General features: G+C 40.8%; 2 protein-coding genes across 4 annotated transcripts in view; one reads left to right on the forward strand and one right to left on the reverse strand.

Annotated features, from left to right (window-relative positions):
* LOC135219141 (protein phosphatase 1 regulatory subunit 16A-like) overlaps positions 1-13,440 on the forward strand; it is a 73,699-nt gene extending 60,259 nt beyond the window's left edge. For both annotated transcript variants that reach the window (XM_064255648.1, XM_064255647.1), the window contains exons 10-11: positions 9,507-9,700; positions 12,490-13,440. In XM_064255648.1, coding sequence (XP_064111718.1) covers positions 9,507-9,700; positions 12,490-13,049 — 754 coding nt within the window. In that variant the 3' untranslated portion in view covers positions 13,050-13,440. The remainder of the gene's footprint in view (positions 1-9,506; positions 9,701-12,489) is intronic.
* Positions 13,395-15,403, reverse strand: part of LOC135219142 (negative elongation factor B-like) — a 115,281-nt gene continuing 113,272 nt past the window's right edge. For both annotated transcript variants that reach the window (XM_064255649.1, XM_064255650.1), the window contains exon 12: positions 13,395-14,372. In XM_064255649.1, the coding sequence (XP_064111719.1) occupies positions 14,235-14,372 (138 nt within the window). In that variant the 3' untranslated portion in view covers positions 13,395-14,234. The remainder of the gene's footprint in view (positions 14,373-15,403) is intronic.

Genomic DNA, 15,403 nt, shown 5'->3' on the forward strand with positions numbered 1-15,403 from the left:
TACCTCGGGTGGACGTGACGGTCTCTGACCGGCCACGGGTTGAGGCTGGGAAGAGGTCCCCCAGGTCCCCTCGACCGACGGTACCAGCCTCGGCTGGTACCAGCGGTTTGACGTGCCGCGAGGACGCTCACCGGTCTCACCGCGAAAGTGAGCTCTGCAGGTCACCTGACCGCCGCTCCCACAGGGACCGGGCGGATACGATGACCAGCAGCAGCTCGTCTGACGCACGGGACCGGGGTCGACGTGCTCAGTCGAGCCGCTCGCCACAGGTGAGCGGCACGGCCAGGCCTGCAGATCGATCCCCACCGCGGGTTGGTGATCGGCTGCAGCCCCCCACGTACGCTGGTCCTGCCAGCGAGCGGGGGGGGGAGCGTCAGGTCTGTCTCCACTACCTTCAACTTCCTCGGGCTACACCGGGAAGAGCGAGGTAGCTAGGAGTGATCGTGAGAGGTGCGCCGCTCACGACGCCGCACGTGCCACGTATGGTCTTAGGACCAACCAGGACGTACGCGCAAGTGATTGGAGGCGACCGTCAGGGGGGGAGGGGGTAGCGTCAGTTCTGTCTCTCCGATACCTTCAACTTCCTCGGCATACGCCAGGAAGAGCGAGGTATATAGGAGTGATCGTGAGAGATGCGCCGCTCACGATCCCGTCACGACGCCGCACGTGCCAGGTATGGTCTTAGGACCAGCCAGGACGTACACGCAAGTGATTGGAGGCAACCGTCAGGGATCTGTTGTTGGTCCTTCTTCTGAAGGAGGAGGGTCTTGGGAGCTGCTCTTGTTGGAGGGACTGGATGGTCCTACTCCTCAAGACGCTGTAACTTCCGAGATTCAGAGTAACTTTGCCCAGGTTATTGCACTGATTCGTCAGCACAACGACCTGGGGGAAGGATCGCCGCTCCCACCAGCAGAGCCCATGTCTCTGCTCGAGTCGTTTTGGGGTGCCGCGATCGGAGCTTGCCGATTCTGTCTTGAACCAGAGTCTCTCGTCTCCGGACAAGAAGGCTCTCTCAGTTCTGGCCGGTCGATCAAGCTACTTCCACCTCCTCTACTGCGACAGCGACGTTTCTACGTGTCTTCGGACACCGTATTTAAATACTCCTTCGGTCCTCCTGAGAGGTTTCGACCTCGCGGAGGACTGGAATGAGTCGGAGGACGGTATACGGTCTCTCTCCTGTCAGGTGTCGATCAGCCCCACCCAGACGACGTTCACAGTGGCGGCAGACCCTTACCTACAGTGAGAGTTCGTAACCCTCCTCGGGAAAACGTTTTCTCCTGACGATACGTTTTCCCAGACTCTGAGAGGCCATCGCCGCAAGGCGATGGCTGCTCCTACTCTTCTCCAACTGCTAGTTCCACTGGGAAGGCGAGCGAGTATCCAATTCCTCCCCCATTCCCTCTCTCCTTACGGCTACGAGGGAAAGGGGAGGGATCCTACAGAGATTTCTCTGTAGGATTCCACGTTGGGGACTGCGCTACCGGGGGGGACCTTCGGGTCCTACCTGACGTAAGCCCCGGTCGTTGAGGAGGGATCCTGCCCCATTCTCGATTTCTACGGGAATCGAGAGGACGGACCACCAGCCGATATCGTTTGACGAATTCGGTGGGGGTTTCGCAGACTGCTTAGAATTCTACGGAATTTCTAGCGCATTCAGAGTGTTAGAGTTTCTTACGATCTCCAAACACTTAGGCGAGACCACGGTCCAAAGTGAGCGAGACGAGAATCCCCGATATGTTACACGATAATCGGGAACCTCGCCTATGCTCGAATTCCTGGAATTTCTAGCATTAGGAAGAAGACTGCTGCTGAAAGAAGACTATCTCACAATAGGCGACCAACCTGGAATAGAGAAGAATGGACGGGAATATCCAGTTTGGCTTGAACTATCGTCTTAGTATTCTGTTCACCATTGAAGCTTTCCTTCGAGGAAGACTTCTTCACTCTCTTTAATAGAGACCGAAGGTGGTCGATCTCCAATCCTTATTTTGTTTTGTTTTCTTGAAGGAAAGAATTTAGGATGGAGATCGTTGTTCAGAATCCTACAAATATACTACGTATATTAACCTCGCGACATGATTCTGCTAAGCAGTTGAATGGTCCGAGGGGTAGGCGCATATCCTGGTTATTCTACGGATTGCGACTTAGACGAAAAGTATTCTAATTGAACTGCAACTCGGGTTGCCTGCAACCTCCCAGGAGTTTCCAGTTTCAATTTTATATACTTATGGTGTTGTCACAACAACACCATTTAAGCTTTTATATTTACCGAAATTCGTTTCGCATAAATATAATTGCTCGAGCATATCTTTTTATGCTCGGTGGTTCTAGCCGAACGCATTCCTTCGTGGAAAGGATTACTTGGCAACTCAGGATGACGAGTCAGCGACAGCTACTGCGTATTTAATTGCCCGAGGCATTTCAGTACCAGCTGCCGCTTTGAGATAGACGGTTGGTTATGTCTTTCTCACCTGCTTTGATTGAATACCAACCGTATCTCTGCCCAACAATCACGGACTTAAGTCTCTGATTAACGGGGATTCTCGCATACATGAATGACCATCTACTGCTGTGACGCTAGTATTCATCGTCTTCGGTATTGCGAGAATTTTAAACAGAGATATCTATTCGACTCTCATCTTTCTGTTTACCGCACGGTAACAGAATTCTGTAATAGTCTCTTGCTGCATCGTATCTCGATAATGCGAATGATTTTTGCGGAATCTGAGTTTGTCCTCAAAATATCTTGTATTCGGAGGTGTGCAATTGTTCATTGTTCACCCGGATTAGCAGATGTATTGAAAGACATCGCCTACTCCCACACCTGCCAGCTCTACTTCCAAACGTTCAGCCCATGAGAAGCAGTTCTTCAGGCGGCTCTCCCCTGTGTTTCATTACTGAAGAACGCCCGCTTTCACTGCACACCGGACAGCAATGAAATGGCGGTTAGCATTTTCAGTCATTTGTAAGCACAGGTTTAGAATCTTGAGATTCCTTCTCTCGATTCAGCCGGAAGACGTAGGTTGCATTCATTGCCTACCTTCGTCTTCAACGTCACATAGTGTTGTTTCTCCTTAAGCTGAGATTCAACGTCTATGAGATTTTCTTGCCATCAGGGACCTCGGTCTTTTGAAGGCAATTGACTTTCGCCTTTTGAGCTTATGCATTAAGAGAATCATCGCCGCGCCGTCCGGCATCGGTGACTAACAAATATTTTATTTGTTTGGTCTCTCAGCATAACTCTTTAAAGGGCGAAGGTCACGTGACTTACCCGGATGCTTGGACAACTTGCCTCTACTGATTCCGAACCAGTCAGTCGGCAGCTGTCAGAGCGCCCGAGTCAGTTACGAACTATGCTGTGGACTTAGTTCGGTTGTTCCAGAGCAATCATTACGTTTTCGTCTTAATAGCTTGTCAGTATGAGTACTGTACATAACCAAAGTCGAGAAGAGGGATAGGTCATACGACTATCCCCTTCTTTTCGTCTTAGGTAACTGCATGACTTCTCTTGAGAAGTCAAGCACAAAGGGATGGGGATTTGTGACGCTCGATTTCGTACCGATCTTCGTAGCGAAGACTCAGAACCCTTCGGTAACTGACGATTGGTTCGAGTCCTTCACAATACCCTCCCTAATGGACTTCACCGCCTCCGATACGATGGCTATGCTGCTTTGTCCTGTGAAGGCGCGACGGAGCTGTCTGAAGAAACTCGACACCCAGGATGAGTGTGGACGCCTCTTCATCATTCTCTCGCGTTCCGCCAGAACTTCTCCGTGGCGCAGGTAATGAAGGCAGGCGCCTGGTCCAACCGGACCGCATGCACCTCCTTCTACCTTCGGGATATTGCCCACAGTTCCTTGGATCTTTTTCCTTGGGAACCGTGGTGGTTGCTCAACACGTTGTGTAGTTAACCCAGACCCTCGCAGGCTGAACAGCATCGAGTCCTGGTGTGACCGTAAGAATGGATGAGGAATGAGAGTGTGACTGGCTCCTCTTCCCATCTTTTTCTTCCCTCTACCTCTGGGTAGAGGGACACGGTCGTCACCCTGCTGGGTAAGGACGAGATGCAGGTGAGCTACTCAATAGAGCACCATCCTATCCCTTTCAGTAGGGATAGGAGTAAATATCCACCACTTCCTCCAACAAGGGGGAGGAAGTGGATGCCAATTTGAGACAAACCCATCATTTTATGATTGTCTCTTGCAAACAGGAACAAGTTCTTGCTTGCTGGTACGAAGAGATACGCTTGCCTCTCTCTTAGTACTTGGCCCAGAGGTCTGACCATTGATCCTGCGGTGCACACCCCGATCAATCGGACAGAGGTTTGGATCCCTCCCTTGCTCTTACGACCAGGGAGGCACTCCAGGGTTGGACGAACACCAGTCTGTTCACCAAAAAGGCTCAGATTCCTCCCACCAAGAAGTGAGTCTTCCTATTGTTAAAGGACCGAGGGTTTGTATTACGTATCGGAACAAATGACAATTTGTCGAAAATTGCATTTTTCCTAACTATACAAACCTGAGGTCCTTTACATATAGTCCCACCTCATGCCACCCCTCAATCTGCAACTTTTTGCATGGGCCTAAAGCAAAAGTGATTCTTCACCTCTCGGGCGTGCGGGCGCGCGCACGATCGGACAAGCAGTTAACTACCGTTCTCCCCTTGTTCGAAGCTTACGACCGTCCCAGCTGCCGCTAGTTACCTTCCTATTGTTAAAGGACCTCAGGTTTGTATAGTTAGGAAAAATGCAATTTTCGACAAATTGTCATTTTAGAAGTGGAGAGAGAGAGAGAGAGAGAGAGAGAGAGAGTCGAGGAGAGAGAGAGAGAGAGAGAGAGAGAGAGACGAGAGAGAGAGAGAGAGAGAGAGAGAGAGAGAGAGAGAGAGAGAGAGAGAGAGAGAGCGCACAGATTCCTGGGAAACAAGTGATATGGATGCCAAGATCATGCTTCACTATATTAGATAAAATTTGAAGGGACCATAGTATTCAAATGAATTCTCTAAGAAATTAAATTCGTATCCTAATCTTGATAAATCTTTATTTCATTTGACAGTTGCTGTAACATTCAAAGATTGTAAAAAAAGGTGGACAGTTTCAACCATAGGCTAGTTATCCTTCTTGTTATGGTCTTTACTTTTGAAAATCGATCATCTTTCTCACAAATCATTCATGAAAAAAGCTGTGTAAAGTAAAATATTTATTGCCACAAATAGCTAAATCTTGCAAAATCAATGAAAGTTTTATATCGCACAAAAATGCTGATGTGTTGGGAGATCTTTCAGTCTCGCAGCAAAGTAATACAGCCATGTTAGCTGTGTAGGCTAACTCCGAACTGCTTGTAATTGAAGCATACCCAGAAAATCTTTGAGTTGCCAAGCTACTTTATCGTAATAAAGATTTCTTTTTAATGACATAGCTTTGAAAACAGCTACTATAGTTGGTTTACTTAAGGTAGATTCGTGGGTGAGCCCTATGCCCATGTGACGTGTTTGGTGGCCTCTGATTGGCGAGTACCGGGAGGTAGGCTGCTGACTCAGTATCTCATTATTTCTGGCTGTGGCCTAGAATTCTATCAATATGTTTGCATTTCTCCAATTATCTCACACTGCACAAGATAGGAAAGTTTTGGTCATACCATAGGATTCGGTATTAATTGTACAACCAAGTCATCTTTTCCTGAAATCAATAAGATAAAAACAATAAATTACGAGAGAAAAGCATTTGAATTTTTATACCTGTTTTTGCTTATCAAATTTTGCATCATTCATGCATTCTAGATAAAATGAAACTTGTTTATACCCTTGTACTGTTAGATTTTAGATGTGTGTAATATGTAAAGAGAAAATGAAGAATACGTCTTATTATGTTTCATCCGTACTTGACTCAGCCTGATAGGAAGTCAATCTTTCCTAATTCTTTGTTGTTTATTACTTCACTGAGATTATTGTTCCATATCACTCACATAAGTCTCTATCTCTTTCATTTGAAAATATATTCATATAAGAAAATTAGAAACAATATGCTGAAACAACCTGATTAAAGCTTAGGCAGAGTTGAAGAGAGTGAAATCTATTCATAGAGTTCAACTTCTTTGCTGGACTGAATTTTCCCCGGCCTGCCTAGATCTGTGCTAACGATACCAGATGCATGCGTCTGATTACAGTAGACCCTTGACTCACGAACACAATCCGTTCCTAGACCTTGGTCGTGTTCCAAATTGTTCGTGACTCGGAGCTAATTTCCCCATAAGGTTTAATGGGAATAATATTAATTGGTTCTCGACCCCTACGAACCAATATATATTATGTATATTTTGCCTTATTTTACACAGATAATGTAAAAGTCAGTGTAAAAAACCTTAATATATCTAATAATATAATTTAAAATGGTAAACTAACACTATAAAAACGTTTGTAAAGTGAACACTTACTATGACTGGCGAGACTTCTGGCTTGACGGACAAGAGAAGAGGAGGGTGGTGGGTGGGGAGGAGGTTATTGTGCGGAAGGAGACCCTCCCCCATCCAGGTCGGGGAGATCTCGTTCCGGAGATTCAACTCTTCTAGGTTTTTTTGGTGAACGTTTAATCACAAACTTATCCAATGTCTGTTGCCTTTTCCTTCCTTGCATAACTTTTCTGAAATGGCTCATTAAATTTTCATTGAGCATATTCACGATCCTGTTCGTAACAATTTTGTCCGGATGATACAATTCAAGGAAGCACTGGACATCATTCCACTTTTCCAATGCGGCTTTTATCACATCACTGCTGACATCTGTAACTTCCTCCCCAGCCTCCTCTTCGTCAGTTGATTTCTTTCTTTATTTCAATGGTTATCTTCCTCTGCACCCTCTTCTCACCATCACTCTTCACTTTCTTACTTTCACCACCACTCTTCACTTTCTTAGGGCCCATTATGAAGAAAATCACAAGTTTTAGCGCAAAAAATGCTAAGCGAATTGACGAACGTCTTGTACACAATGAGATGAGACAAAGAGCGATGCGTGGGTGACGCCGTGCGTGGGCGGCTGGAGGATGGCTGTTCCCATGGCAACTCAAACGCTCTCACGTGTGCTGGGCGATTTCGCGCATTTTTCAAATGTTTGTGTCTAAAAATTAGTTTGTGAAACAAAGTGAATTGTTATTTTCCAGAAATTTCCAGCATTTTTCAAATGTTCATGTCTCAAAATTAGTTCATGACCCAAACAGAATTTTTATTTTCCGCATTTTTTTTGTTCGTATCTCAAAGTTAGTTCGTAGGTCAAGGGTGAAATTTTACCTATAATTTTGGTCGGGGATCGAGTTGTACGTGGGTCAATGCGTTCGTGAGTCAAGGGTCTACTGTATTATTTTTTTCCTTAGATATGTCTGGACATACTATATGGTATTGGATTGAAAATGTTCAACAGTCACAATGGGAATTCTGTGTATTTATTCACAGAAAATGTAATGATGTAACATGGTAAATATTGTCAAAGCTGCAACCTTCTCATATCGCTAATTGGCAACTCAATCTCTCGCTGAGACGACAAACGCAACGATGTCTTCCAGATCACATTCTCTGGGCAATACCATCAAACTTGAATAATTTACGGATGCAACATAATAAGACATATTCTTCATTTTCCCTTTACATAGCACACACATCTAAAATCTGAATGCACCAGCGTATTCAGATTGAATTTGTTGTATGAAAACAAGTTTCATTTTATCTTGATCGCATGAATGATGCAAAATCCGATGATAAGTAAAAACAGGTGTAAAGAATTAAATGCTTCTCCCTTCACTTTTACTCGTTGTAATTCCTTTTATCTTGCTGATTTTAGGGAAAGATGACTTAGTTATACAATTAGTACCGAATCCTATGGTATGACCAAAACTCCTATCTTGTGCAAAATGTGAGATAATTGAAGAAATATAAACATACTATTGCTAGTTTTTCAAGAGACAGAGAAAAATAATGAGATGTTTTTCAAGAAACAGAGAAAAATAATGAGACACTGAGTGAGCTGCCTACCTCCTGATACCAGCCAATCAGAGGCCGCCAAACAAACATCTCGTAGGCACAGGGCTTACCCAAGAATCTACCTTAAGTGAACCGACTGTAGGAAGTACTCGGTCACCTACCCACATCATAGAGAATACTCTTGCGGATTTAACTAGATTTGCTAAACTCACTTTAGCCGTCACAGCAGTGACTGCCATTGATGTTAGCTAACTTTAAACACTTCGAAATACAGCCATTGATGTTAGCTAACTTTAAACACTTCGAAATACAAACATAAATTTGTAAAAACTGAAATAATGACCATTACCGGTTATGATGATGATGCAATAATAATCCTGTTCATAGAGGACAACAAGTAAATATTGTCGTGATATGGAGTAACACAACCAGCTAGTGCCCACTTTAACTTTCAGATCTCTATGAATGAATCCATCCGAGAAATTCCAATTACTTCAGACATACATGGTATTTTTAAGTATCTGAACATTTTTGTTTTGCATATTTAACATATATGATATAATTTGCATTGTATTTTTGTATTCTAGGGTAAATTTACCAAGATGTGTTTTCTGTAAGAAAAAAATAAGATTGAAATTCAATGAATGAAAGCTAATGAAAAGTGTATCATCACTTTTCTTGCCAAAAGTACCTTTCAATTTTAAGGTCATCATGTAGGTTTTTTGATGCCATGTCCTGTGCAGGTAAACAGTCTAACATTAAAGTTTCGTGGACACCTGATCTTGTCTCCCAAGTGAACTTTCCAGGCATATGTTAATCATTTGTCTATTTACGTATAAGCACATTTAGTTTATAAAAGGAATTTTTGTTTAATATATATCAGTTACTTTGCATTGATTACTTAGTTTCTAACCACTTTAGTTTAGATGAAGACTGATTCCCAAACCACTGTTAATTACCTCATTGTCTCTGCTTCTGTTTGAGTGGTGTGACAACAGCAGATACTATTATGTGTTTCCAGTGAATAATGTTTATCTTATGCCCATATTTTGTAAGCTAAGTTGTTATAGGTACTCAATTATCTAATTAAAATAGTAATGTAGTGAAACCCCGTATTTGGGGTATTTTTCTATGAAAAATATCCACAAATTCCTGTTTTTTTTTGTTTTTTTTTTTCATGATAAAATACACTTTTTGTGATAAAACTTATAAAACTAGGTACTATAAACATTCTTAGTGGGTTTCTCTGTAGTCTTAACTAACAAAATAGGCAGTTTTAAGCATTTTTATAGGGGTTTCAACTAGTTGTGGATTCTAGCTAATTGTGAGGGGGGGAGAGGTCTGGTACACATCCTCCGCGAATACGGGGAACACTGTAGTCTAATTAAGAGCTAGAGTTGGAGGGAGTTTTATGATGTTACTACAGGTCCTCATATTTATTGTCTATAATTTTGCATTTAATGGATTCTGTCATTGTCATCTAGATGATAAAGTTTGCTATATCTTACAGTTGTGTTAATCCATTTCTTTAAACATCAGGGATAACCTATTAATGGAAGAGGAGGAAGAAGAGCTCAAAAAAGAGGAGAATGAGAAAAAGGAAGAAGAGCGAGAACACACTATAACGGAAGAAGAGGAAGAAAACCAAGCCTTGTTTTCAGATTTTGAAAATATGAGAGGGATAGTAGTTCAAAAGAATGATATCCATGCTGCTTCTCCAGATATACTCAGTGGTATGTATACACGAGGAATTTTTTGTAGTCCTCAAGGTGAAAAGTACAGTAGGCTCGAGCTAAAACCTGAGCTATACTTTTTGCTAAAGGTTTGCTTGTTGGTAATTCTTTCAGTGCTTTATGCGAGCAGTGCCTGCATCTCATCTAATTAATCTATCCATTACAGGATGTGGAGAGCTAGTGTTGGATTTACTTTTTTTTTTTTTTTTTTTTTTTGTGCTCACTTCCTGAGAACTTTTATTTGAGAAATACTTTAATTTTAATTATATATTTTAATCTGTTTGCAAATAGTGATGTTTACCCCAAAAAACTGCTTGCTTTATCCTAGAGATATTAAAAATTTGCTGAATTATTCATAAAGGCAATTTAAGGATATTGATAATTTTTTCTGTGGATATCTTGCTTGTTCCTTTTCTCGGATAGAATGGGATGGTAACCAAGGGTGTACATTGAGTGATAAATTATTGGATTGCAGAAGTGTTTTCCTGAGGCTATTGTTGTTTTGACCTAGTTCTGATATGCCTTAGTGCACTTGCTGTCCCAAGGCATATTAGAATTATATGTATATCCAGGAGGACGACACATCTTGTGGTCTTCTTGTTGAGAATGACTTATTTAGTCTGCATGGACTGGGTTGTAGACCCAAGATACAAGTTTGCTCATAAGAGAGCATGCTTGTACCATCCTCCTAAGGATTGAACTAGTAACCCCTGTAGTAGGTCACTGCAGTCCATCTTTCCTTTTGTTTGATGAAGGACTGAGTATTGCAGTGTAACTATGAGTGTTGTGCCTCCAAAGTCATTGAAGGAGTAGGTATGTGTTGTAACAGATAACTGAAGCAGTGGTCTCGATCTCACTGCTGTTGAGCCACATGCACTCACATTGCCTCATAGACAAATAGACTGAACCTCCCTTTCCTTGCTGTGACAGCCTCTTGGTCTTCTCCCTAAGTGACTCAGACCTTACCAAACCATGGAACTGTCAATCTTGCTGCATCATCCTGGTCTTGACTTACCCTTCCTGCCACTCAGGGACCCAAGAGCAGATTGTATTATTTGGAATGGTAGTCAACCCTCAAAGAAAGAGGATCATCCATCAGCTGTCATTCTACATCCTATAGTTGGAAAATGCCATGTCCAATGACAGTCCTGGCAAATTTAATAATCTTACTGTTTGAATCTTACTGTTTAGAAGAAAATTTGGATTACTTTTTTTGAGGGGGAGGAAAGTTCACTTTGGTTAATGAACATGAAATGCTCTCTCTCGTTTGTTTGCCTGAACTGTAATGTGGAGGAAAATGGAGCTTTTTCTTATCTAAACAAGATGTTATTTTAGGGATGTTACTCCTCATCATCTGGTTGCTCCCCCCCCCCTGCTTTTTTTAAAAAAATCCAATTCTTAAGATGGAACCAGTGCAAACCCGACATTATAGGTTTCATTATCCATCATTTCTATGGCATCATAATGTTGTGGCTTTATGGGGGTACCTAGCCCCCACACCTAGGATTGCTCAGCCTCATTCACTTTTATGCTGATTGAGGGTTCCTCCGCCTTATTCACTTTTATACTACATACTTACCAATTAGAGTCCATGGTTTTGCATTCCTGTGGTCTCTTGTAGGTTAGTCTTCTTGAGGATTAACATCTGATCTATTTAGTCTTGAATTGCTTGTTGAAACAGGGTAATTAGTAGGTATTTAGAAAGGTATAGTTGAAGGCTATTTCACTGTTGCTGACTATTAACCCTCTTGTGATCTGATGATGCGTAGCGCGTCAATAAATTTTTTTCCATATGTGCACTGATGATGCACCTGGCGCTCATATATGCAAGTTATTTTCGGGAAAATTTTACAAAAAAAAGTGCTTCAATCATAGAAAATGTAGTTGAAAATGTAGTCGACAGATGAATCTCGAAGAAAACGCAAACCCGACACCACTAGCTTACTTAGCTGCAATACAATGCTTCAATACAAGTAGGTTGGAAAATCTGAAAATTGCACTCCTTAAAAAATTAGAATTTTTTAATCAATTACAGCTCATTAGCAAACACATTTATACCAAAATTATTGCTTCCACGTGAAAGATCAAACATTTCTACACAATTTAGGTACAAAACAAACTCCCCAAACCTAATTATTATATTTTTCATGATTATAACACTAACCAGAAGCGTATATCAGTTATAGTTTGGATGTACCAAATTTCACCAAAATACTTTTCTATGCGCATGTTCTTTTTCGGGTTAATACATTCATTCTTGAAATTATTTTTAACTTTCATTTGAGAAATATGTGTCATCTGGGTTTTGATGTCCTTTATTCTCATTCATTGGGTAATAATGAAGCCAAGCATGTTTTGTTAACACAAAACAATGACAACCCATTAATCATAGAATGAGTGCCCGTCACTGCTCTTGGCACACAAAAGATTGAGAAAAGCAAGTCAGAAACACATCTGGGCATGAGTTGTAGAAGTCTCTTGTGAATTGTATAAGTTGTTCCACTATTTCCTTTCCATGGAAATACAATATGCCAATGGTAATAACATGTTAGCTTGAAATAAGTTATGTAAAACATCACATTAAGAAATCCAGCTGTATAGCATTGCAAGTAAAAAATATCAATTGCATATATGTGCAGTAAAAAAAAAAACTATGATGTTAGACAAGAATCCATTCTAGTTCTTCAACTTATGAATTTCTTTAGTTACCATGTGCTTGAAAACTATTATTTGTTCTTCTACAGTTGAATTACATTTTGAAATGTGAACAAAGTCATTGCTTATTTCAGATGCAGTTATCAAGACAGACAAAAATTTAATTGCCAGATCCAGTAGCAATAGTAGCTTGTGTCGAAGCAGTGGATTTCGCATACCAAGTAGTAGTATGGTGGAGAAAGTAGAGCCCCAGCCATCTACACCACCCATTCCTCCTCCTCGTAGCTCCTCTGCTGCCAAGTCAGATGTTGTATCAACAAGTAATTCAGGGGGAAGTGGAATGATTACTCACAGTGGAGAAGGAGGAAGCAAGATTGACATTCATGTGACTGTGACAGTTAATCCATTTTCTCCAGGTACCTTAGCAGACCTAAAGAAACAGCGTGCTATGTCCAGAGCTTCACAGAGCTCATATACACTTGCCCCTGCCTCTAGTACTTATTCCTTAAATACTTCAGACTATGATCCTCGACCTCATGGTAGAAATCCAGAGTTTACATCTTCGTCTGTTAGAGTGGATACTGTAGCTTTTAGACCTCCAGCATCTCCATCACTTACACCTCGAAAATACTGTGGAGATCCAGCAGAAGTGATAGGAGGAGTAGACAGTCAGTCTTGTTGCTGTACAATGTAAAGATCTGAATCATAAATTCCATTTCTGATCTCTTATAGGGATATTGAAAAAAAAAAAATCATATTTTAACAGTAATATTTACAAAATGGAGTCAAGTGATCAGATTTGAATAAGTGCAATTAATGCAAGTCCCTGCTTCAAAGCTCGGATAAAAAAAGTTTAATATTTACTTAATTGATCTTCATGTATAGCCATGGTTTGAATGTAAATATAGTTAGAACATTTAACATGATACTGTTGATTTAACTTGCAATACTGTAGCCTAGCTCTGTGAAACTTGTAAATAATATGTAAGATTATTATTGTTATATTTGTTTAGGTTGTGAATTAACCATTGTTAACGAATCATGTTATAGCGTTTTTATTTTATAAGCAATAGCTCATTCTTATACATTATATTTTATTGACCTTTCATTTTTCTCATTAAAAATCATATAGAAAAAAAGCTATGAGAGTACCACATTAATGCAAGGACCAAAAGTTAGTTTATTGGGTGAGTAACACAACTTAGCAATACATACTGTATTTGCTGGTTGACTGTTTTGATGTCACAACATTACATTCAACACAATATGTGTTATGTTATTTGCCCTCCATTTTTTGGGGCATTTTTTCCTGTGTGATTTACAGCAAAAATTTAGCAACAACTGTATGGTGATTCTGTCTCAAATCTACCACTGTACCACCTACAAATGTATATTTTTCCCCAAGTTACTTCATCCCAAAGACTGGATTCTGCAGTATATTTTTATTTTTCTGATAAATACCCTGAAAAAAGGGACAAAGAGAAAGTAAAATTGTAAAACATTTACGCAATGTTGACTTCCTAAGTGAAAAGAAAGTGCAAACACTTTTTACAAGCACATAACATGAAAAGAAAATAGAGAAATTTTTATAGACAGGGTAATGTTTTTGCCATAACTTTATTTAGAGAATATATGTCTATTATGAATATTTACACTGATAAAAGTAAAATTAAGTTTTGACTGTTGTCTGGTAATCTTCCTAACAATAATAGCAGGTGTCCTTTCAAAACTTAAAAGTCAAGCTTCACTACAGGAGAAAAACAATTTGCAAATTATTAGCTGGATTTTCTGACAACTGTTAAAAATACTTTGGCTTCCTGAGGTGTCTTGCAATTGAGACATACAGTAAAAGAAAGAAGGAACAGAAAATAAGGTGCTCTTATTGAATTGGTGCAGGCATGGGTACAGCTGTTAGTGGAGAGTCCATCTCGCCCATTGGTGTAGGTTGATTTTGAGTGTCTTGGAATGCACGAGTCTTTGTTTGAAATTTTTCATATAACAGCTGACTTGCTTCACCCTGTCAAAAATAGAGAATAAATAAAATTTTCAATAATTTTATATACAGTGCAATTTTTAAAAATTTGGCCTTAAAATGTGACAGTTTGTGGGAGTTTCTACACTCTGATGGAAGAGGAAGACACTCAATGAATTCATGAATGTAATCATTTTAATGTTTCCTGTTGCACAAACTAGCCTTTCATGTATTTATGTACTATTAGCAGGCACAATAGCCTACAGAAAATGATAAATGATACCAGTGGTGGCTCAAGTACTTGAGGGTGAGTTATTCATGAGATAAGAAGGAAAAAGGTATCTCTGGCTCATGTTTAAAAACCTTAAAAATGATATTGTAATGATACAATTAAGTTTGTTCATACTTACCTGGCAGATATATATATATAGCTGATAATTTCCGACTACCGACAGAATTTAAAACTTACGACACACGTAGTGGGAGTCAGGTGGTTAGTACCCATTCCCGCCGCTGGGAGGCGGGTATCAGGAACCATTCCCATTTTCTATTCATAATTTTTATTTCCACTGTCTCCTGAGGGGAGGTGGGCGGGTAATTAATTATATATATCTGCCAGGTAAGTATGAACAAACTTAATTGTATCATTACAATATCATTTTGTTCATGCAACTTACCTGTCAGATATATATATAGCTGAATCCCACCTTTGGTGGTGGGAGAGACAGAATAGAGGATTTAGGAAACACATATATGCAGATATTTGATATCTTGGTTCCTTACCTGTTAGCATAGCTGGCTTCGTGATTACTGCCACGTAAGTCTGCTTGTGCTACTAGAGTTGCCAGCAAGGTAGAGACCTATGAAGCTGGTGCACTCCAGATGATCTGTCAACAGGGGCGAGACCACGACGTGACTAGACCATGGACCATACTAATGAGGGCAACGAGACAAAACTACCACCACCTGGCTTAGTTTACCAAAGGTATCCCACTTAACTAAGCTAATGGAAGGGAGACCCGCCCCAGGCGGTCACCCCACAACCATAAAACACAAGTTAAAAACCCCACCCCCCT

The sequence above is a fragment of the Macrobrachium nipponense genome, chromosome 1 (genome assembly GCF_015104395.2).
Source record: "Macrobrachium nipponense isolate FS-2020 chromosome 1, ASM1510439v2, whole genome shotgun sequence".
In the NCBI taxonomy this organism is placed as follows: Eukaryota; Metazoa; Arthropoda; class Malacostraca; order Decapoda; family Palaemonidae; genus Macrobrachium; species Macrobrachium nipponense.